The following is a 23651-nucleotide window of genomic DNA, read 5'->3' as shown; positions in this document are numbered from 1 at the left end:
TGTCCTCTGTCATAAGTTGCAGTTCTTTTGTTCAGTTCATTGAAGATTTGGTAGCGTTCAAGATTTATAGGTAATGTGCAAAGATACTTCCATAACTGACCGCTTCTCTTCTTATAAAACTTCTTTTCACCATTATCTTTCCAAAAGCTTTCTATAAGTGCTGGGTTTCCTGTTTGCTTAAGAGCTTCCAAAATGGCTTTCTGGTCATTTGTCAGTGTGCTTTCATCTCTATATGGTCTCTTTTTTGGTTTGCCTTTCTTTACATCTGACATCGTTAAGCCTTCATATTCTGTTAAATCATACATCTTTATTTCGGTAAGATTCTTTATGTTTGTCAAGAAGAAGTCATAGTGCATTTCAACAATACCTGCGGCATTTGCTTCTATCTCTGATATAAAGTTCTCCTTCAAGAGCTGATGTAGTAATGTTCCAATATTATTGAGGTTTAACGTAGAACATTCATACTTTCCACCAAGTTTATAACATACCATCCATCTCTGTTGTGAGTTTATTTTAATTTTCTCTAAGAGTCTCATGAAAACCTTACCGAAATGTTTGTGTAAGTAGTCTCTGTTCGGTTCATCTAAAGCTTCGATGTTAAAGTCAATGAGTCTATTACCTGTCTTCACATTTCTCTTCCTATTCTCTTCATCTTTCTTTAACCATCTCTCACCTTCTTTTGGTTTGTCGTCAATGGAACGAATGACATCGTTAGCTTTGCGAACTTGTTCTATAGCGCTCTTAAACATCTCTCTTCTCTGTTGTTTCAGTGTGTCATCTCTCTTTCGTGTTTCACCAACGTTTGCATTTGTTATGTCAAACATTTCTCTTCTTACTTCATGTGGTACAGCTCTTCTTGTTTCACCAACGTTTGCATTTGTTATGTCAAACATTTCTCTTCTTACTTCATGAGGTACTGAACGTCTATGATATAAGTCAATAGCAATGTCATTTAAAGGAAATGCTCTTGCATGGACTTCGTCCTCGCCGCGTTGCGGCTTTATGAACTCATGAATTCTATCATAACTTATTGCACCATTGTAGTCTTTAATGAAGTCAGCGAGTGCTTTTTTGTTTGTTGCGTAATGCTTTGCAACATCTATATTAGCTTCTGTAAGAAGTTGTTTTATTTCCGAGTGTTCTAACTTAGACAACTTCCGATACATCTTTAGTAGGAAATAAAAAAATATTTTTTCGAAAAAATTAGATTAGATTTTTTTAAGTTATTTTTCAAAATAATTTAATATTTTTATTTTAATGAAACACATGCAAGATTGCAAGTTCTTTTCATACAATGCTCTCGCTACTGCCATCAAGAATGAGTTCAATAATGCTTCAAATGTTAATATTATCTTTAACAAGAAGTTTGTGAAAGAATCTAAGTTTGGTCAGTATGTCAGACCATTAGCTATCGTCATTGACCGCAAACGTTATACTTCACAAGAGTTAGCAGTAGTTTTGAAACAAAAGGGTTTCTTCGTGAATGTCAAAGATACTCATTATACTGTTATAAAGAACTCTAACATTGACTTCTTCAGTATTGCTATGAATCTTTCCGAACAGAAAGAATATAAGAAGGGTGAAACAAATGTGAAATATTATCCTTCATCTCTGAAGACAATAACGAACAAAGATGTTATACAAAAGTTCTTACCAAAGGTTGAAGAAGCTTCAATTGACATTGACGAAGGAAGTGAAATGGTTGAAGAAATTGACCCTGAAGCTATTTAACCAAAAATATATTTTTGGTGAAGAGGTGAGATGTCACCCGTTTTCTCACCTCATTCTCTCTTCGTTAATGTTGTCGTGACTTCTTCGTTAATGTTGTCGTGACTTCATTCTTCCTCTTTGAAGTTATCGAAATATTCTGTTATTTTTTCCTTCAGTAATGGTAAGTCTTCTTTGAAGGTAAGTATTGTGCAACCTTTGATGTCATAGTGTGTTTGAGGAAGAGTATTTTTGACAATTTCCTTTATTTGCTCATTCGGTGTCATTGAAATCGGTAAGTTTTCACGATAGAACCAGTTTCTGTCAGATTTATATATCTTAGCTAAGTCATAAAAGCTCTTGTTGTTTCTTCTGACTAAATGTAACATAACCATATCTTTATCTTCTTCATTTTCCATCTCTTCAGCGTAAATCATATACTTATAACTCTTTTCCTTTCCTTTTGGTACTGAACGTGGTATTCTTTTCTGTATGCTTTTGTCTTTGGATTCAATGACTTCATCTTTTGCTTGAAGTTTCTTTTCCATCTCTCCACGTTCTTGTCTGTGAAGTTCGTCAAGAAGTTTGTAAATATTCCAAGCATAACGTGGTGAAGCCCACATTGCAACTGCATTTACTAAAAGTCTATGAACATAATATCCTCTCAAACCGTTTGGCAATTTTTCACGGTTTTCATAGAGTTTTGGCGACTGGGATTTTTTACCTACTCGCTGTTCTTCACTGTTTTCAGAAAAAAGTACGTCTCGCTGTGCTTCACTTAATAGTTCTATGGTGCTTTGGTTCCTAAACCAGTCTTTAGGAAGCTTAGTATCTGGAGCAAAACAAGCCGTCATTATACTTTGCATTTGATACATGTCGTCTTTGACAGAACGAATGAGACGTAACTGTTTGTTATATTGTATGTACTCGTATTCTTCATTTATGACTTCATGAACGATAGCAGTTGTTGTGTTCTCTAATGTTGACATATCTGTCTTTACATACAGGATAAAAAAATAAATAAAATAAAAACTAACTTTATTTTTTTCTGAGATAAACACTATTTCTTCACAACATTAAATTTTATCCTGTATGAAATGACTTTAAAAAGATTATTGACTGACTTCGAATACTATCTCATTGACGCACTGACAGACCCTCAAAACTGTGTTGAAAGTTCTTTAAGCTTTAAGATTGAAGGTACGACGCATTTTGTCTTCACTTACGTATTGAAAGAATATGACCGTTATCATAACGAAGTGAATCAAACACTAATAAAATTTGTAGATAAAAAATTGGTTAACAATGAATATTTTAAACGTGAAGACCCAAACACTGCTGGAGATGATGAAGAATACAGACAAGTTATTGAAAAAAATAACGCAAGATTAGATGCAATAGAAAAGAAGTTTAATGAATGTCTTACAAACACGTATGAATATCTTATGCGGTGGGAAGCTAGATGGAAATAAATTTACGTCAAATATGCAATTTATAAAATCTTATGTCGACAGGCTACGTAGCACAGTGGTCTAAGGTGGTGTTATGGAGGGGTCAGAGTCTGTGGTTCGAACCGCGACAGCGCCGTATTTTCTTATTTTCTTTATTTGTCTTGTTTGTCGTGAATAAAAAGTGTCATAAAGTGCTCTATCTTCCACGGGAATAAATAAAAAATTTACTTTATTTCTTCTTTATTTCTTCTTTATTTCTTTGTTCCCGTGGAAGAAGGGTTTTGCTGTTTTTTCTCAGCTGAAATCAATGATTTTTTCATTTTTGGAATCCTTAGCAAATGAGGAATCTTTTCTCTCGTGGAAGCTTTGAACAAAAATAATGTTTAGGTGAAGAGGTGAGATGTCACCTCTTTTTTCACCTCTTTTTTCACCCCAGTTTTTTCACAAGCGTTTCACATGAATTGTACGATGTATATTTGAAATCCTAAACAATTTCGTAGCTTCTATTTCTTCTGTCAGTATGTCAAAAGTTTTAACGATACCGAAGGTTTCTTTATACTTCTTCTTGACGTCAGATAGAAGGAAATCTTCTGCTGTTGGATAGTTTTTGTTCAGAAATTCTAACATGTTCATTTTATCTTCTGCTGGCTTTTCTGCTTCTTTCTTTAAGTCTGCATAGTCGTTTCTCATTCTTTCTATCTCTTTGACTGAGTAGTTATATTTCCTTATTCCTGCTTTACATTTTGAACATTGCGGGTTCATTTTTGCGTTATATTCTGAAACCTTACCTGCTAAAACAACTAAGGCGTCAATGGTTTTCTTCATCTCAAACATAGCGGGTCTTATTTGTTCGTTCCATACTTTGCCTCTTCTATCTTTATCTCTTATTTCCCAAACACATTCAGCAACTAATGAAACAAAGTTATCGTAAGTCTTAAACTCCTCAGATTTATATATGTCAGAAATGTTTTTATATACCATGTCGCAATCTTTGTCCATAACCTTATGGTTGCAATGAAAACCAAGGAATTCATAATTTACTTTACGTATGAACTTCTTTATTTCTACTGAGTCAGTTGGTTTCACTTCAATTTCGTCGAATTCAGGAATAGTGAGTTTTTGTTGTTGGATTTCAGGCAATTTGGGTAAATGGTCAATAATGTCCTGCATTTCATAAAGATATTCTTCATTTTCTTCATCTTTCGCACTACAGTCTAAATTACTTGTTAAAAGTTCTTGCTTTATCTTCTGGATTTTTGTTTCGAAAGTATATGAAGAAGGAATGAAGTTTTTCATCTCTACTAACATTGACGTAGGATTCATGACTAACGAGTTTGGTGCTGTTGTTGTGGACAGAGTCCCGCCGTTCGCGGCTTGTATTGTTGTTGTGCCGATTGTTGAAATCATATCTTTACATACAAAATAAAAAAAATAAATAAAATAAAACTAACTTTATTTTTCTATCTTAAGGAAATTCATGAAAATTCAAGAGGTGAAAAAAGAGGTGAGAAAACAGGTGAAATCTCACCTCTTCACCTAAACATTATTTTTGTCTGATTTACATCCAATGAAAAAGTTTAGAAGAATTTTCTTATTCTTTCTGGCATATTTTTGTCTTTCCAGTACTCCCGCTCTAATGGTCCCAGATGTGTTGGCTTCGACTCTCTCAAGTTCTTAGATGGTATAACATCTTCAACGCCTCCTTCATATCTTACTTTATAAGTGTCATCGTTTGTGTTATAGCCAAGTATTTCAATAACCACTCCTCGCTTTGCTTCGTCAATGGTTCAGCAAGTTTGCCATTACTACTTTCAACTAATTTATGTCGAGGATAAACGCTATGGAGTCGTCAGCAGCTTTTATAAGATATCCATTACCTTGCGTAGAGTCTACGATATATAATAATTTCGATTAACCTTAAACGTTTCTTTGTCAACGGTTTGTCGTCAAGAACTACACGAACTTTTTTTCCAGGAATGAGGGTAAATTGTGTTGAATTTCTGATATTTGTGTTTGGCTTCGTTTCTTTTGTATATACTTTTCTTCTTGTTGTGTCATTGAATTTGGTGTATGTCCTGTTGTAAATGTGTTGAGGAATTATATACTTCGAGAAAATGTTTCATTGTTTCTTCGTAAAGTCTCGCTCTTGTTTAAATCTCTGAGTCCTTATGAAGCGGTTTATGATGCCGAGTATGTTATGGTTATGGTCTTCAGTAGTGTAGTGAGTTATGTTATGCTTAATGAGAAATTCTGTGATTTCATTGCTGAGGTATGCACTGTTTGGTCTGATGTTAAAGTACTTGGGTTATGTTCTGCTACAAACTTTTGTAAAACTCTTAACACTTCACGAGTTCCTTTATTTCTCATTGGAATGATATGCTTTACGAGTGTAACATTTATGAAGATGAGAATGTTTATGTCCTCCTTTTCTGCTTTGAATGAGAGTGAAATTGGTATGCGTCAGGATGTTGGAGTAAATTGGTAAAAGTAGTCGTAAGGGTTTATTTTGTTTGATGTACAACATTTTTGTCAAAGAACCTTTTCACTTCAGCTCTGTTAGTAAATCCCCAACTCTTTGCAGCTTCATTGAATTTCTTAAATGACCTCCATGGATGTTGTTCGAATACTTCTTTCAAGCTCATTTATGTAAAGTTAATTTTATTCTAGGCTCAAGCGCTTCATTGAACGCGTACCATGCGAATATAGTCACAAATGGTGGCATATAATCTGCCCCGAGCCTGTTGATTTGTTGTGAAAGTGTGTGAATATTTCCTCCTGGTTCAGTTTGTCGAAAAGTCTTTTTTGCTGAATGGTTATAATCTGGAGAAACTCGATTGCCAGCTTCATACTCTGAGTTGTATAATGGATGGTCTCTTAATGAGTGACTATGGTCACCAGAAAAGTTGTGTTCCTGTATGAGTGTCGGTGGAAGGTTTGCTTCAGTAATTTTCTTCGAACCTCCTGTTTGCTTTGAAGAGTTCGCACAGTATAAGAATTTATCTACAATCTGCTCCCACGTACCGAAACCCAGAACTGTTGCTGGATTTGTTGAGTTCATTGACGTATAAATAGAGCCTATAGGATATAATGTTTGAAGTATTTCTGTCTTTAATGTTTGAAGCTCTGTTTTGTCAGCCTTCTTGTCATATAAATCTTGAGCAGTGAATTTAATATTATTTTCATCCTCCATGACATAAACATCTTTACATCTAATGTATTTCATCGTCGTTATGTCGTCATCCGATGTTAAACCTTGTGGAAAGTTAGGAGGTTTCCAATATAATGCATCCCCACCAGTTTCTTCAACCGTTCCTTCAATACTTTCTATACCAACAGTTGTGAAGAAATCATGTGTATGGTTCTTATCTGCTTTCTTATCTAACATTGTTGGTAGTTCATGTGTTTCAAAGTTTCTGACATGATCTTCGATATTCATACATTTGTTATTTAAGGAGTTTAGTGTATCTTTTACGCTTGTACTTGGATTTTCTAATGGTGCACTTGAACCAAGGTCAAAGTTCAATATTATGTCGTCTGCTCTAACAGTAGTGAAGGATTTATGTGTATGGTTCTTGTCGGCTTTACTGTCTAATGTAGCTTGAAGTTCATTTATATCGGAGATGTTGTGTTTATGAGATTTCAAAACTTTGTTCGTTGCGTCAAGTTCATCTTTGTCAGCTTTACTTTTAATAGCATCTTCAAACGTTATTTTTGACTTAACTCTCAAAGTAAATCTTGGTTCAACTAATACACCATTAACATTGAAAGTAGAGGCATAAATTTCACCGGTATAACCAAATGCTTCTGGTGCTTTAGCTACATCATACTGTACAGTACAGCTTATGTCATAACCTTTAGCACGAATGTATTTATATCTTCTTTCATTAACATTTTTTGTCTTCGCTTCATCACTTCGTGTTAAATATCCATGGTAGTCCGTTATAATCTGTTCGTCTGAAGTTATATAATGAACGTGGTTTTTATCTGCTTTTTCGGCTAATTTCTCATTAACATCATTCACTTCTAATTCAACTCTTCCGCCAGAACTCTTATTATCATTAATCTTTTTCATTAATTCGGTAATTACGTCATAAAGACTATATTCTGTTTTCGGTTTTGTAAATAATGAGTCAAAATTTCTTTTCATCATTACATCGCTGACATTAATGATATCACCAATTCCTTTTTCATTTATTCTCTTCATTAATTCTGCAATAATGACGAATATATAATCTGTTAATTTATTCTCTTCATCGAGGGTTATAGAATGTTTTGAAATTGAATCATTAACTCCTCTAAATAAATCAATAACTTCAGGATACACGTTTTAATGTCTTGAATAACCCGACCAGTATCCTCGCCACTATGTGACTCTGAGCCCGTTGGGCTCTGTTGTTCATGTTCTTCGTTCCCGTCGTTACGTGGTTTTATATCTCTAACCATCATCAACGCAGCCATAACCGGAGGGTTTGTTGCTATCTGTTCAAAAATTCGTCCGTTATGTATGGTATATCTAAATAATTTCTTTGTGTTTGTTAAAACATTTGAAACAAGTCTTTTAAAACCATCTACAAAATTTCCTGTTTCACCTAATGTTCTTGCAGCATTTACAAGCTCACCCATTCCCGCTTTTGACCCCAAAAACGTCCATATTGCATTTATTTCACTCTGTATAGTTGTCCATTCAGCGAAACTAACACCCGCATTCGCTAAGCTGAAAATGAAATTCAGTGGATCGAACTTAATTCCACCTTCTTTTTCAATTTCAACGAACTCACTAACATGAGATTTTAAATATTCTTTCGTTAAAATTGTTTTCCCCGATGTTATGTCATTAACGAAACTATCACCGTCAAAAGTTAACGAATTCAATTTCGTCGTTGATGCTTTTATTTCATACACCGCTTTATCGATAGTTTTTGGCTCACCTTCTTTAGAAGCATATGAAACATTAATGAATGAATTATATGTATTCATGAATGAGTTAAAATCAATGATTTTCATTAATGACGCCTTTAATGATTCATTTACTGTCGAATCCCTTAAAGCAATTAATGAACTGTCGTTAATGAAAGGTACACTGCAAACCGTCGAGTTTGGATCAAATGCTGTAGTTGGTGCAGGAATATTAATGATATAAGTCATTAAATCATTAAGTGACGTAAATAATGTTGTCGTTTTTGATTTAATTTCTTTAGCATCTGTTATATATGGTAATTTTATTTCTGTAGTTTCTGAATTAAAATATTCGCTAAAATGTTTTGTAAACTGTTTTGAACAGCAGTATAAACCGTTGAATCCGGAACTCTTACGATTTCACCGTCCTTAATAAAAGGCATTGCACATGGTGTAGTGCTTGGGTCAAATCTTTCGGGATTATAATTCAACATATATTCTAACGCTTCATGAACAGACTTATATACTGTTGTGTCGTTCTTCATGACAACTTCACCATTTACAATGAATGGCATTGTACATGGAGTTAAAATAGGGTCAAACTTTTCATAGTCCTTCCATGTTATGTATTTCTCAGTATTTCCATCAGAAATAACAATATATTTGTCAGTAAGTGTGAGAGAGTATTGACCAAAATATAAACGTTTAGCTCTGTCAGCTTCATACGCATATGCAGCAATACTCATATTTTAATGAGAATAAAATGTTGTTCTATTTGCAAAGTACAGACCCAAACGAATACGGAACAGTAAAGCTACAAACAAACTTAGGTCTTCAGAATGACCACTTGCATTCAGAGTTGTTGACTTCAATACTATCGCAACATTCGTTATAACAGATGAAACAGATTTCATGGAGCTTGAAATAGATGGAAAGAAGCATGAATAAATTTCACAATAATGTAGAATATAAGATGGAAACATTAGCTGGAGTGTTAAATGCTCTCATAAATACTACAATAAACAAGGATAACGAAGAAACTTAATGAATGTTAAACTTATTGCAGGAGTTTTGAAGTTCAGTTATGCGAAGGAGTTTAAGATAACACGAATGAGTCATAGAGTTCAATTGCTTCTGGGTGCATACCATATGACATTTCCTTTGAAAAGTATTGACAAAACGATTGAGATGAAATCTGTTCCATACGTATGTTATGGCAATTGTTTATACATTGAGTCTAAAATAGCTAATGTCACAGGCATTTCAGGAGTTAATAGTAAAGGTTCAGTAGAATATAAGTCTTTCTGTTATGCAGTCAATTCAATGTTCATTCCAAACGTTCCTGTCATAGCAACTCATTTAGGTAAATGGGTTCGCATTAGTCCTCATAATTTGAAAGACATGCAATTCAGACTTGTTGACTTTCAAGGAGAGCCTGTAGAACTGAAGGCACCAGTGCGAATGACTGTTGAAGTTGACTTTTTTAGAAAATATTAAATGCAACAGCTTTACAAGAACTCAGAGCTAAAAATATAAAGTATGAATGTTATGTATTAGGTCATGAACTTTGGTTGTTGCTGTTTGATGAAACAAATGAGTTAGTTATGTCAGTCAAGAGAACAGAAAAAGGCGTCAAAGGCGCCGAGCGCAAAGCGCTATATTGTGTTAGTGAAAACTGCACCAAGTCAATAAGATTAGGTTTGCATTATGAAGATGAGTTCGATACTGTTGAAGAAGTTTTGGATAGATATTACAAATTGCTTTAATTTACTAAAACATATTTCAAACAAGTTTATATTCTGTTGAAAGTTTTTGTATACTCGTTCGAATATTTTATACTTAAACTCAACTCCTGTAGTTCCTGGTGTTTCAATGATGCGGATGTTACCTATTTTCATGAATGGTGGCGTTTGACCACAGCATTCGATTTCAGGGTCGAGATAGTCAATGACACATTGTTTCCCTGTTATTCGTGAGATAACATTTTCAAGGTCCTCCTTTGTTAGAATTATTTGGTTCTTGCTTATAAGATTTGTCAAAAGCTTCTTATCGTCTTTGAGTAAAATTGTTTGGTATAACTGAAGAAGGTAATGGTCTACGTTATCTGAAGGATTTGTTTGAACATTTGTGTAAGGGTTGTCGTTGGCTTCTCTTGAAAGAATTTGGTCCAGTGGTGGATACTCTAACTTAACATCTGATGTAGCGTTAGCGTTTGAAGCTGAGTTTAAATTCACGGATTTCAGTTCTGGTTCTTTTTCTTTCAAACACTCTGAACTATAGTTCTTTATGACAATATTGTTTGTCGTTCGTGAGTCAACATTTGATGTTGGTTCAATTGGAACATTAACGGCACCAGCTAAGATGGATTTGCTTCTCATTTCATATAGAATAAAAACCTTTTATATGTATGAAATGAACAATATACTCGACAAGGGTTTGAATGTAAAGCTAACGAATGAAAATATTGTTGAATTCACTGAGACAGGTGCTGTGTATAAAGATGTAGAACTACTGAACAAAAGAGCTAAGGGAAGAAGCAGGAACATGAACAAAGGGTGGAAGCCTATAAAAATTTATGTCAATGATGGCTCAGGAGGTTCAAACATAAAGTATGCAGAAAGTTATAGAGTTTATGCTCTCAAAGGTGAAAAGCCTTCATTTAAGAACAGCTATTCTAACGCATATCCTCAAAAGCTAACGGATGGGGAAGTGGATGATATGAATGACAGCAAAAATATTAACAGAAATGGCGACAGAGATGCATGGAATTTGTTTACCATCAGTCAATTGAAGGTTAAACTTTAAAACAATGTTGGTCGTTCCCATGGAATATTTTTGACTTTAATGGTATTAGTCATGATATGAATCTCAAGGTATGAACGAGGAGAGATGAGAGACTTATATGCTTCCCAAATTTCTTCAAAAGGTAATGTTATACCTGACTGTTTCCAAATGAGTTCAATATCATAACGTGAGAAACCTTGAAAGATAACGAAGTCAGTTATGAGACGTTTTATGTTTAAAGCTAAAAACCTCCATGTTTGCATAAGTATTGCTACAGTTAAGTGGTAATGTCTGACTTTAGTAATGATGTTAGCTAATGGTGAGTCAGGCTTTGACACTAAACCTTTACCGGCGAAGTCGTCAAACGAAGAAAGTGTTTGAAGGATATTTTTGAAGGGGTATTTTGAAAGTTTTGATAGAATGTAGTTTGTCAGTCGTTTCATATCGTAAACTCCTGAGTATGACGTAAGTGGTGTTTGTCAATAATTCTTTCCATCTCCTCAGAAGTCTTTTGCATTCCTGACTGTATAAATTCAACGATGGCATAATATTTCCTCTTACGTCGAATGTAACGTTGAAGAAATTCAATGAGTTCACTGTCTGGAACTTTAACGACAGAGGCTTGAACTTTTGACATAAATGTTTTCGCTGTTGAGTCCATAGAGTCTGAAGTTGCTGATATAATGATTTGGTCATAATATGAGTCGTTTCCTAAACGCTCTGTTATGAGTATATGACGAATGAAATTAAATGTCTTACCTGACCCATCTTTCCACAATAGAAATAAACCATTTGAACAGAACTCATAGTCCTTACTGAAAGGAAGAATGAGAGAAGAGTTAAGTTTGTCTGTAGTTTCATTCATGTCTTCATCTACGTCATGTATTAAATGCTTCATTTTATCTCCATTAAAAATGCAAGTCAGAAATATTCAGAACATAGCACCGAGTCTAACTGACAAGAGTATAAAGATATACTATGAACACGTTATGATGAAACCAACCAAAATTCAAGAAAGTCAGTATACTTATGAATATCCAAGACACTGGGTAGAGTATGTAGGAGGTGAGAAAGCTATTGAAATAAGACAGGTTCGAAGTATTCCAGCAGGAAGAACAATATTATTGAAGAACTTTAATGTTTTGAGGTATAATGATGAAACAAAGAAGCAAGATAGTTTTCCTGTTGCTGTGTATGTGAACCTAGACACAGGAGATGACATGAAAGTTTTTAACACAAAGCTTCAAACGGTAGTGAGAGAACAACTGACTGCGGAAGGACATCCATTACCTTCAGAAGTTACATAGCATATAATTTTGAAACAAACTCAATAGATTTTAAAGTCATCTCTGCAAAGAAGTCAGGTTTTACATTTAATGAAGCAGATGTATATTCGAATGAAAACTTCAAAGCTATTGCATGGTTAGATAATGACGATTGCTTTAAGAAAATATTTAAATTCAGTGACTCAAAGATGTCAATAGATGACCTTCGTGGAATGTTACCATCGACGTTTACAGTTGAAGGTTCAGCAGGATTGCTTACAAGATTGTCAATTGGTGGTATTTGGTCTCGTGAGAACATTGTTATAAAATCCAGTATAAGTGAATTTGCTGAAGAATCTATATTATGTCTTTCAAACTACATGTATTCGCCGCCGAAGCATTATAGTATAACAAACTTTGTCAGTAAGTTTAACATAAGACTTGTCGAACCTTCTTCAATGAAAGATGTTGTGCTACCTAAAGATGGAAAGGATGGACTCATTATTGAGATGATTTTAATTGCATATTAAATGAGCTTGTTCTTGAAGGTCATTCATGATGAAATAACTGTTGTAGAAGATGTTAGCAATTGTTCAGACATTTTGAAGCGAATAGATGATATAGAAAGAAGTTTATGAATGAGAATGTTTATGTTTCATTGACTTTCTCCAGTAACGAGAACTTTTATGAGATAATATTGAAGAGAGATGATTTTAATATGGTGTAAATGGTAGCTTGGGCAGCTTTAGGCGCAATGGGAACAAAAGCATTAGCATTTGGAGCAAAAGCACTTGGGCTTATGACGCAGTAAATAAAATGAGTGGAGGAAGGGTTTCAAAGACATTAGATGCAAATAAAGGAAAGATTGAGGCTGGGTTGCAAAGAAGTTAAGATTAAATAAAATAGGACTCATAAATAAAGCATCCAATTTGGTTGCGACTGAGTCAGAAAATGCTTTAGGAAAGGACGATGAGTTTGCAAAACACGCAAAAGACTTTAATGACCAGATGAAAGGTGAAACAATGCATTTAAATAGAGTCGATGGAACTCTTCCTCCACCAGTAGTTCTTCCGTATGGTCCCTATGGAATGTATGGAAACCCTTACGAAAGACCATTTGACCCATTGACTGGTGGAAGTAACTGGTATCATTACGGACGAAGAAGAAAGACAGTCAAGTTGGAGACAGACGTGAAGAAAGCAACTAAAAAGAAACCAAGGAAGAGAGTTATAAAGCAATGAATTCAACGGGTGAAAAAAGAGGTGAAAAAAGAGGTGAGATTTCACCACTTCACCTAAATTTATTTTTGGGCTATGTTTTCATACGTGTGAGGGTGGTGATATCATTTATTTTTAAGTTTATTTTTATATTTTACTGAAAATTTTTATTTGGATGTAAATGACAGAACAAAAGCAACTCATTCGAATTCCACAGTATAACAAACATACATTTAAACATTTATTCTTCCTTCCTGAGCATAACATGTTCTTTCAAATACATCCGAGACCAGTTGACTATACACTGACTGTTTATAAAGATAGAAATAGTTATATCATTAAACCATACGATGACGAAGGTAAGTTATGTAAATTGTACGTTAAGAAGTTAGAGAAAGTTTATGGCTTCAAGTATGACTACAATAGGGTTAACACTGATGATGAAGATATTGAGGAAAATTTATGAGAACATTAGTGAAGTCGTTAGTGAGAACGATAGTGAGAACGTTTATTTTTTTACATTAGTGAGTTCGTTAGTGAAGTGAAGTGGGTGGTGGTTTTGTAAATATTTAAGGTTAAGTTAGTGTTGTCGTTTGTGTTGTAAAATATACGTTACTGGTTTTGTAAATATTTAAGGTTAACTTGGTTAAGGTGGAACGCAGTGCCACCATACCCAACATAACCATACTAACTGCTCCAATGTCGGCCAGAATCTCTCAATCTTCCCATTTTGGTAGGGAGAATGAGAGTCTGTATGCCGCCATTGGACGCCCCAAAGATCAAGTAGATCTTGAAAGGCTCCCCTATTTTCTGAACCGTTATCGGTCCAGAAACAATAAGGGGCGCCAAATTCAATGAAGGCGGAAGCCGCAACGTTCGCTGTCGTCGCTGCCAGCATATCTGGTATTTGTATCACGCTAGGACTTTGCGGCTAAAATCGTCGATTATGCCATAAATATACTGGCCACGAAACACCCCTAAAAATAATGAACATCTGCGTGCCAGATAAGATTGGGTGAAAGCGCCAAATATCTTACTGCTGTTTCTGGCCCGGCATGCTCTAATCGCGTCTTGGTGAAATGATTTTCTTTGAAGTATCTGCGTACTTCTCTATAAGATACATCAATTTTGTTGTAATTTCAAAACGTTTCCATTGTTTTGTTTGACCACAGGGAAAGGCCCAGTGGTCATGTATCACAGCAAGAGCTTTGATTTGGTCGTAGGGATTGACCCTACGACTTTCTTGCCTTTAGGCAATGGGATATTCTGTAAGCTAAATTGATTTTGTAAAAAAGATTTTGAAACATCTAAATATTTGAAATCATTTGATTGAAGGGTTGGGCGATGGGAACATGGGTGCAAGCTGCTTCCCCTGTCATTTTACCTTTTTCAATCTGATTGGAAATACCAATTAGGTAAATTCGATCGACATACCCTTTGTAAGGATTCATTCTAATGAAGTACGTTAACAATCAAAATATTCTATAAGTGTGTAGTATGGAATTCAAAGAATAAAGAAAAGGTAACGTAAATAAACGTATTATGAAAAAATTGATAATTAAAATGAAAAAAATAAAAAAAATAAGTAAAGTGACTGGAAATGAAAATTAAAATCAGTGTAAAGTTTTATTTTTTTCTCGCTGTGAAACGTATTCGGTCATTTTTTTAAAAATTAATTTTTTGTTAGAGATAAGAGCTAAAACTCGGTAAACAACTTCTTTATGTCTAGAAAATTCTATCTTGCCTTTTATTTTTTTCTCGCTGTGAAACGTATTCGGTCATTTTTTTAAAAATTAATTTTTTGTTAGAGATAAGAGCTAAAACTCGGTAAACAACTTCTTTATGTCTAGAAAATTCTATCTTGCCTTTTATTTTTTTCTCGCTGTGAAACGTATTCGGTCATTTTTTTAAAAATTAATTTTTTGTTAGAGATAAGAGCTAAACTTTGCAGACAACTCCCCCATGTCTAGCAAATTTAACATTCGTCTCTCCACATTTTTATATATTTGGTTTAGAATGTTCGAAAATGCGTAATATGTCATTAATATTAATTGAAAAGAACCTTGAATTAATTCAATCTGATCTCACAAAATATTTTAAATTACAAACTTTGTAGTTTGAATAGATAATTAGTATTAAACTCAAATAACTAGTTTATTTTTGAATAAAAATTATTTGAATTTATTCAATTTTGTGAATTTTCCTTCAAAAATCAAGTTTAAATATCTTATTTGCCGTATAATTATAAATACAATGAAACATATTCGAAATTTGAAAAGAATGACTTTTCTGTTCTTTCATATTCAATTTGAATTTTGCAATATTGGATTTCTCATTAAATGCCTATTAAAAACAACAAGCAATTTAACTTACATTCAAATTTATTTGTGTTATATTCAATCTTCTCAAAACTTATAATTTTCGGCTATAGCATGATTATATGCTATATAAATAATAAACCTATAATAGTATCATTCTTTCAATTATTTGAAGAGAAAACCGAAAAAATCTATTTTCGGTCTATAACAATTACACATTTCATCCAAAATAACGTGCTTTTTCTATCCGCTCATTTCAACTTTTATCGGCACGCAGCTTAACTCAATTTTGATGTTTTTCGCATTAACATGCTGCCCATATTAAATCCTGCATTTTACTGACATTATACCAGTTTATTTGAGAATTATGATTCTTTGATATCTCTTGTTTTAATTTAAATACATATAGTGAAGTTTCGTATGCTTATGGACATTTTGAGATTTTTATTCCAAAAACGAATATCGCTTATTGTCAATGAAATATATTTTCATTCAAGATGAAGAATGCATAATTCAATCATAATCAAAAAAAAAAAAAAAAAAAAAAAAAAAAAAAAAAAAAAAAAAAAAAAAAAAAAAAAAAAGGCAGTGGGGCTTCCAGGCACTTCGTGCCCTCTAGCCCCGAAGATGTTTAGTATAAATGAAGTTCTTATATACGGGTCTTCCAGGAGCTTTTTCACAAAATATATATGTTTTCATGTTTTGTCACTTTCTTTCTGATTTTTCAGGAAAAAACATTTTTATTATATATATAAAATGAATTTTACAAAACCACCGTTACCCTTCTTTGGAAATAAGAGTAGATGTAAAGATATTCTTATTGAGAGAACTTAAGAAACTACCGAATGGTCTAACATTTGTAGACTTGTTCGGTGGAAGTTTCTATATATCTCATTTGTGCCATACAATATTTCCTGACTCAAAGATTATATGCAATGACTTCGACAACTATAGGACCGTCTCAAACATATTCCAGACACAAACAAAATATTGAAAGAGTTAAAAGAAAAGATACCTATAGGTTAAGATGGAACGTATACCATTAGATAAGAAAAATACTGTCAGAGAGGTTTGAAAAAGGCAGAGTATATTGACTGGGATAGTATATCTGCTAGACTATTATATAGTGGTGCTATAAGAGTTCATGACATTGAAACACTTATGTCAAAAGTTTTATATCTTAACTATACAAATGTTTTCAAAGAGAACATAGAAAAATATATTGAGGGTATAGAGTTTGTGAGATGTCATTGGACAGAGTTGTATGAAAAATATAAAGACAAGGAAAATGTTTTCTTTATAGTGGACCCGCCGTTCTATAAACACATGGATTTTCAATACCAAGTAGACTGGACTTTGAGAGACTCTTTAGAAACTTTAGACGTTTTACATAACCATCCATGCTTTTTTTACATCCGATAAAAGTGGTTTGGAAAGTGTCATGAGATGGTTAGAGGACATACATGACTATGAGTTTAGATACGATAAGATAGAATATGAGAGAGGTCCTATAAACTGGAGAAAGTGTCATAACAAAGAAATTTTACTAGTAAGTAAATGTGGTTTGAAATAGGACTACTTGTTTTAGGTTTTTTCCATTGTGTCATTTACTTATTTGACGTGGCAGAAAGATATAGAGAATATGAAGATGAACCAATGCCTGCAAATGTTCAGCATATGTACTCGTAAGAGATATTTTTATCTAATATTAAATGGACGCACAGAACTTAGCGAATGCACAGCAACCTGGACAACCAAACCCAGAGAATATTCCAAATGAAGTTAGAATACACAAACTGCAATGGCAAACTATGGTCAAGTGCCAACAGATGTACAAATGCAAACTGCCATGTCAAATGACGCTGCGTTAGGTTTGCCACCATGGTATGCAAATATGAGATGGAAGAGTTTTATACAAACCCCGAAGTGGGATATAAACAACTTTATGCAGATGACGCGAACACAGGAGTTGACCCAGAGTATGTTTTCTACAGAGGAGAAATAGAATGTATGAGCTCCAGTTAAAGAATGCTATGGAACTCAACAGGAAACGTAAGAGACTAGGCGGACATTAGATTTTTACATATAGTAAAATGGGTTTCTTTGGAAGAATAGGAAACTTCTTTCGAAATGTTGGAAGAGGTATATGGAATGGAATAAAAACCGTAGAAGAGGAATTTGGAACGGAGTCAAAAATATTGGTAAAAGAGTAGGTCAGTTCGTTGGTATTATACCTAAAGACCCTGAACCAGAAGAACAAGCTCCTGTTATACAACAGCCTGAACCTGCACCACAGTCTAGTTGGCAACCAAATCCAACACCTCAACCGTATTAAAAAATTATATTTTTATCGTTCGATAGTAGTTGTATATGAAACTAAGTTCTAAGTAAAACGCATGGTATAATGGAATTATTCTTTTTCTTCCATCTGTAGTAAACCATACTTGAAAGTCTGAAATACTTCCACTTGGTGGTTCGTATAACTTTGTAGGTTTTTCGTAAAAGTCATTTGCCAAGCATAAGAAAGAGTTTTGGGCGCCAGAAAATGAAGCATGAACAATAATAGCAGCTGGGTCGAAAACATCTTTAAATAAATATGGTTCATCTCTTGCATATCGACTGTAAATATTTGCTAAAGGAAGTTCGACTTTCTGATTTAACATTCTTTGCAAATAATACCATGACATTGCAGTGAATTCTGTATATATTTGTTCGTCTTTCTTTGGATTGTCTTCGTAGATTTGAAATGACACTTGTGAATTTTGTTTGTCATATACAATTCTCACATAAAGTGTGCTCTCGGTATTTGCATATTCATCAGCATATTTTGCATAACATGAATTTATTTTATCTTCTATATTTTTTAACGCAGTCTGTAGAGAAGATGAAAGGTCAACTTGTATTAGCTCAATTTCTTCCCACATTTTTCGTTTCCCTTCAGATATATAATCTATATGAAACCTTACAATAAATGGAAAACTTTTATCTTCTACAGACACAAACTTCATTCTACGAAAGCCAATAGCTTTTGTGACGGATGGGTCTCTTAGCCATCTTAACGGGTAGTCAAAACGATAGCCTTCATGCTTTACGGTCTCTGTCTCAAACTTTTGACCGACGTTAGTAAAAAGTTCATCTAATGGTTTAGTTGTAGCAACTCTTGAATTTTCTTTTTCTATTGAAAGCATATTTTATCTAGAATAAAAATGTCGAAAGAAACAGGTCTATGAGAGAAATACAACACAACCGACAACTCATTTTGCAAGCTCTAAATAAGAACACAACAAACTTTTCAAACTATTCTAAGATATCTGAGTCATTGAAAGAAGGAAACTTAAAACTGACATTAAACCCAATGACAGACGAGTTTCTGTTTCAAGACAATAAGAACCATACTGTCTGTGTAAATCCAACAAAAGGAACTTTAAACGAGAAACCTATAGATGAACTTCTTTTGAAAGCAGATGTTGGCAACAAAGCTGACAAAGAGTATGTCATTGAAAAAGTTCAAGAAGAACATGACAGAGCAGATGCAACATATGCAACGAAAGCAGATGTTGACAACAAAGCTGACAAAGAGTATGTCATTGAAAAAGTTCAAGAAGAACATGACAGAGCAGATGCAACATATGCAACAAAAGAACATACTCATCCTGAACTAGCACAAAACATATGTTGACAATAAAATGTCAAGTGAAGTGACAAGAGCTGACAAAGAATATTCTAAAAAGACTCATACACATACCATTGCAAATATTACAAACTTACAAGAAACCTTAAACAGGAAAAGTGACGTTGGACATACACATACCATTGCAAATATTACAAACTTACAAGAAACCTTAAACAGTAAAAGTGACGTTGGACATACACATACCATTGCAAATATTACAAACTTACAAGAAACCTTAAACAGTAAAAGTGACGTTGGACATACACATACCATTGCAAATATTACAAACTTACAAGAAACCTTAAACAGGAAAAGTGACGTTGGACATACACATACCATTGCAAATATTACAAACTTACAAGAAACCTTAAACAGTAAAAGTGACGTTGGACATACACATACCATTGCAAATATTACAAACTTACAAGAAACCTTAAACAGTAAAAGTGACGTTGGACATACACATACCATTGCAAATATTACAAACTTACAAGAAACCTTAAACAGGAAAAGTGACGTTGGACATACACACGATTTCTTCGCAACTGTTGGTATAGAAAATATTGAAGGAACGGTTGAAGAAACTGGTGGGATGTATTAAATTGGAAACCTCCTAACTTTCCACAAGGTTTAACATCGGAGGATGACATAACAACGATGAAATACATTAGATGTAGAAATGTCTATGTCATGGAGGATGAAAAAAAAGTTAAATTCACTGCTCAAGATTTATATGATAAGAAAGCTGACAAAACAGAGCTTCAAACGTTAAAGACAGAAATACTTCAAACACTATATCCTATAGGTTCTATTTACACGTCAATGAACTCTACCAAACCAGAAGTAGTACTTGGTTTTGGAACTTGGACTCAAATAGTCGACAGGTTTTTGTATTGTGCAAACTCTTCAAAGGAAACAGGCGGAAGTAAAACGATTTCAGGTGCAAATTTACCTGCGCACAGTCACTACATAAATTTAAGTACATCTGAAGCAGGTTGCATAGTCATAGATTTTGGGATTGGTCAGGAATGACAAAAGGTAAAGGATATGATGTTAAAGAGGACGTTAAGTTTGCTATAAATTGTTACTGGAGTAACACTGAGGTAGGAGGAAGCCATACACATCGCGTTTCAGGCTATACGCAAACAACGGACAGAGTAAAGACTACATGCCACCTTACATGACAGTTTACGCATGGTTATAGAAATGCTTAGTCGTCATTTTCAACTTCTTTAGCATATTCGTCAGGAGTTGTCTTATATTTGTTAGGAACTGTCTTTGAAAGTATACCACCTTGAACCTTAACAAGTTTGAAACGAGGTCTGACAATAGTAGTTTTATCTTCTGCTTGCAGTCTGTACATTTTGCCATGTTTGCCTAAAACTTCATAATATTCTCTTGTATACTTTCTTCTATTTTTACGAACACGAATGCGAGTACCTGTCGAGTTCCCATTGTTGTCATAGTCAATAGTATTTTCATATGGGTCGCGTTTAGGTATTTCTATTTTTACTTTGTCACCTTTCTGAAGTTTGAAGCCTGGCATTCTTTCTTGTTTGTCTCTTTTGACTAAACTATTAAATATATAGTCTTTCTCTAAGTCAGGGTTGTTTTTCATTTCTTCGGGGGAGTGGTTTCCCAAACCTTTTTGTTTACGGCTATTGTAAATATTTAAAACTTGTTCTCATCTTTGCCATGGGAAATGTCTGTACTTGTCGTCATATGACATTTCATTTGCTTCACCACCTTGTGTTGGTTTAAGTCTCTTAAGATTTTTATACAACTGTCAATGACACCAAGAGCAGAATGGTTTTGGTCGACAATGAAATATTGGTTTACATTTTTTGAACGCAGATAGTTTTTAATATCGTCTGATTTGAAAGAACTTTCACAGTCAGATGTCAGTTTTGTTGGATGGTATTTGTCAACGAATATTGTCAAAGCAGTTTTCACATCTAAAATATTTTTGGACTGTAATGGTATGGCTTCACAGTATCTTGTGTTTTGACCGACAAATATTAGCCAGTATGGTGGTCCATCTGTTCTAACTCTCGGAATGTTTTCCAAGATATCCATAAACCAAGCATTTGGTGTTGAACTAAAGATTTTACCCATGAGTGCTTTCTTTGTCGCTTTAGAACATAGGGGTCCTTGTTTGGATTCGTCATTTTTTACCCTATAAGAAATGGGGTTTTATTTGGCGCATTAGCAGGAGTTGCATCCAGATTTTTGCCCGCAGTGGGACAATAGCCAGAGGTGTATTTGGAGTTGGAAGGAAGATTTGAGTACATTAGGTATACTTAAAGAAGAAAGCACAACCTATTATACAAACTGTACAGAAAGGTTGGATGTAGCACGAGATGCAGCAAATCTTATTCCAAATCCTGAAACAAGAGGAAAAGTTCAAGGATGGATGGACAATGTAGGAAGACAAGCAGGAAACTATTATAACAAAGCAAATGACTACTATAACCAAGCAGGACACTATATGGACCAAGGTGAAAGATTCTTTAACAGAGGATATAACCATGCACAACAATGGGTAAACAACAACCAACCTCAACCGCCTCAAACTTGGGGAATGTAAAATTTTTACTGAGATGAAATGAACAATACAGCATTGAGACAAATGGGCTCAAGATGGATTTGTCGGCTTCCAGCAGTTACACAACCACGTGTTTGTCAAGTTCTTCCTATACCTCAAGAAGTTTTAGACCGACTTAAAAAACCTAAACAACCAGTTGAAAACAAACCAAACTAAAATTTTTTACTGAGATGAAATGACCGAAGAAGTTGAAACGGTAGATTTGACACCACAAACAAAAAGTTCAGAACCATTGTCAAAACCTGTCAAAGAACTTACAGATGAAGAAAAAAATTCAATAATAGAAAGTGCCAGGTCTGGAAATACAAACCCTAACTATAAAGTCACTTTTCATAGAAATGGAACGGCTAGTATCTCAAAAAAGAAACAGACTCTCACAAATAAAATATTGAAGTCTGAAGGAGCTTTCGAGACAACAGATGGAAAAGTTTACTTCACTGACCAACAGTTCATTATAGAACATCTCATTGACTTAGAGTCGAAATATTCTAAACTTTACAACAAACACAAAAAGTTGAAAGGAAAACAAAAACAAATGGCATATGATATTTATGAAGATGTTGACGACACAACTGTTCCTGCAGGTGAGGTAAAGTCAGAGGAACCGAAAAGTGACGAAAAACCGATAGAAGAAGAGAAACCAAAAACTGAAGATAAACCAAAAACAAAGTTTAGTTTCCAAACTAAACCAAGTCAACCTTCATTAGCTGGTATGGGTTGGCGTCAAAGACTTATGGCAGCAGGCGGTTACGTAAAGTAAAGAAAAAACATTTTTTTATTTTTATAAAAATGCCCCCATATAGAATGGATAGAAAATCTGCTAGAATAAAAGCAGAGTTAGAAAGATATGGTTGGAAAGTTTCGAAGAAGTTTAAATATAGGAAGGGAAGACCCATAAAAGTCTATGACAAACTGTCTGGTCTTCGCTATGAAATGGACTTGGAAACAGCACGCGCAAACTATCCAAACAGATTAGAGAGGTTAGAAGAAGAACGTCTTATGGACATGCCTTTCGATGTTAGTGAACCTCAAGTTGAAGGACACGACGGCTTTGCCAGATTCTACTGGAAACATGACGAACAATTGCATCCTTTGAGAAGGAAAAAAGGAAAAGGTGAAGACGCACATGCTCCCATGGAAAGAACAAGATATGCATATGAAAAGTACCGTGAAGTTAGAAGTCAAATTACATCTGGTCGAACCTTTACAGTAAACTTTGACGAAGGAAAGAACAAAGAAGGCTTCATGGGAGTACTTGCTGCAATTCAAGATGGAAATAAGAAAGGATACAATCTCAGATTGACCATAACAGATTTGGATGGTCACATTTACTATGCACATGGCAATGTCACAACAGCTGCAATGCTTCTTGACGCTTTCAAGACTACAAAGAGAGAACAAATGGTTGACTCCGACTCAGACATTTTGAATGCAATTGAAGGAATTGCAAGTGTAAAATTTGAATGGTACCAACCGAACCCTCAAGCAGTCAGACAACATGCTGGATACTTCCCGTTCATAAATAAGTCTGACATTGACTTGACAAGGTATGGAATTTACAATTCAATTGAAACAATTGTCAATGAACCTTGCATTCTTACATGTCTCAGGAACTCTGGTCTTGTTACAGATGAGAAGATGAAGTATCTTGAGTCATGCGTGAAGACAAGGTACATTCTCAGAGGTCAATTGGCAAAAATTGCACCGTTGGCAAATGTCAATATCCGAGTCAACA

At 34.3% G+C, this 23651-nt stretch overlaps 8 protein-coding genes and 3 pseudogenes across 11 annotated transcripts, besides 3 other annotated features; 6 read left to right on the top strand and 5 right to left on the bottom strand.

Moving 5' to 3' along the window:
• Positions 1-14013: part of a mobile genetic element that runs on past the window's edge.
• TVAGG3_0840620 (organellar and viral DNA polymerase type B) lies at positions 101-1166 on the bottom strand (the record flags this gene model as incomplete). Its single annotated transcript, XM_051248843.1, has 1 exon — positions 101-1166. A coding segment is annotated over one exon (1066 nt), but the record flags the coding sequence as incomplete, so codon positions are not given.
• Positions 1258-1731, top strand: TVAGG3_0840610 (uncharacterized protein; the record flags this gene model as incomplete). Its single annotated transcript, XM_051248842.1, has 1 exon — positions 1258-1731. The coding sequence occupies one exon, from the start codon at positions 1258-1260 to the stop codon at positions 1729-1731; it is 474 nt and encodes a 157-aa protein (XP_051084317.1).
• On the bottom strand, positions 1836-2144 carry TVAGG3_0840600 (uncharacterized protein; the record flags this gene model as incomplete). Its single annotated transcript, XM_051248841.1, has 1 exon — positions 1836-2144. The coding sequence occupies one exon, from the start codon at positions 2142-2144 to the stop codon at positions 1836-1838; it is 309 nt and encodes a 102-aa protein (XP_051084316.1).
• On the top strand, positions 2805-3179 carry TVAGG3_0840590 (uncharacterized protein; the record flags this gene model as incomplete). Its single annotated transcript, XM_051248840.1, has 1 exon — positions 2805-3179. One exon carries the CDS (start codon positions 2805-2807, stop codon positions 3177-3179), a length of 375 nt encoding a protein of 124 aa, XP_051084315.1.
• TVAGG3_0840580 (organellar and viral DNA polymerase type B) lies at positions 3600-4328 on the bottom strand (the record flags this gene model as incomplete). The annotated part of the gene is made up of 1 exon (XM_051248839.1): positions 3600-4328. The coding sequence occupies one exon, from the start codon at positions 4326-4328 to the stop codon at positions 3600-3602; it is 729 nt and encodes a 242-aa protein (XP_051084314.1).
• On the bottom strand, positions 6600-7604 carry TVAGG3_0840570 (annotated as a pseudogene). The gene has a single exon. A coding segment is annotated over exon 1 (1005 nt).
• TVAGG3_0840560 (uncharacterized protein) lies at positions 10341-10859 on the top strand (the record flags this gene model as incomplete). The annotated part of the gene is made up of 1 exon (XM_051248838.1): positions 10341-10859. One exon carries the CDS (start codon positions 10341-10343, stop codon positions 10857-10859), a length of 519 nt encoding a protein of 172 aa, XP_051084313.1.
• On the top strand, positions 11702-12630 carry TVAGG3_0840550 (annotated as a pseudogene). The gene has a single exon. A coding segment is annotated over exon 1 (929 nt).
• A 997-nt stretch (positions 14014-15010) lies between the features above and the next one.
• Positions 15011-15846: a mobile genetic element.
• Positions 15847-16192: 346 nt separating this feature from the next.
• Positions 16193-23651: part of a mobile genetic element that runs on past the window's edge.
• On the bottom strand, positions 20522-21409 carry TVAGG3_0840520 (annotated as a pseudogene). The gene has a single exon. A coding segment is annotated over exon 1 (888 nt).
• TVAGG3_0840510 (uncharacterized protein) lies at positions 21917-22072 on the top strand (the record flags this gene model as incomplete). The annotated part of the gene is made up of 1 exon (XM_051248837.1): positions 21917-22072. The coding sequence occupies one exon, from the start codon at positions 21917-21919 to the stop codon at positions 22070-22072; it is 156 nt and encodes a 51-aa protein (XP_051084312.1).
• TVAGG3_0840500 (uncharacterized protein) lies at positions 22721-23586 on the top strand (the record flags this gene model as incomplete). Its single annotated transcript, XM_051248836.1, has 1 exon — positions 22721-23586. A coding segment is annotated over one exon (866 nt), but the record flags the coding sequence as incomplete, so codon positions are not given.

This window comes from Trichomonas vaginalis, chromosome VI, assembly GCF_026262505.1.
Source record: "Trichomonas vaginalis G3 chromosome VI, whole genome shotgun sequence".
Lineage (NCBI taxonomy): Eukaryota > Parabasalia > Trichomonadida > Trichomonadidae > Trichomonas > Trichomonas vaginalis.
Note: the sequence above shows the minus strand (reverse complement) of the source record. Positions and strands in the feature narration are given on the sequence as shown.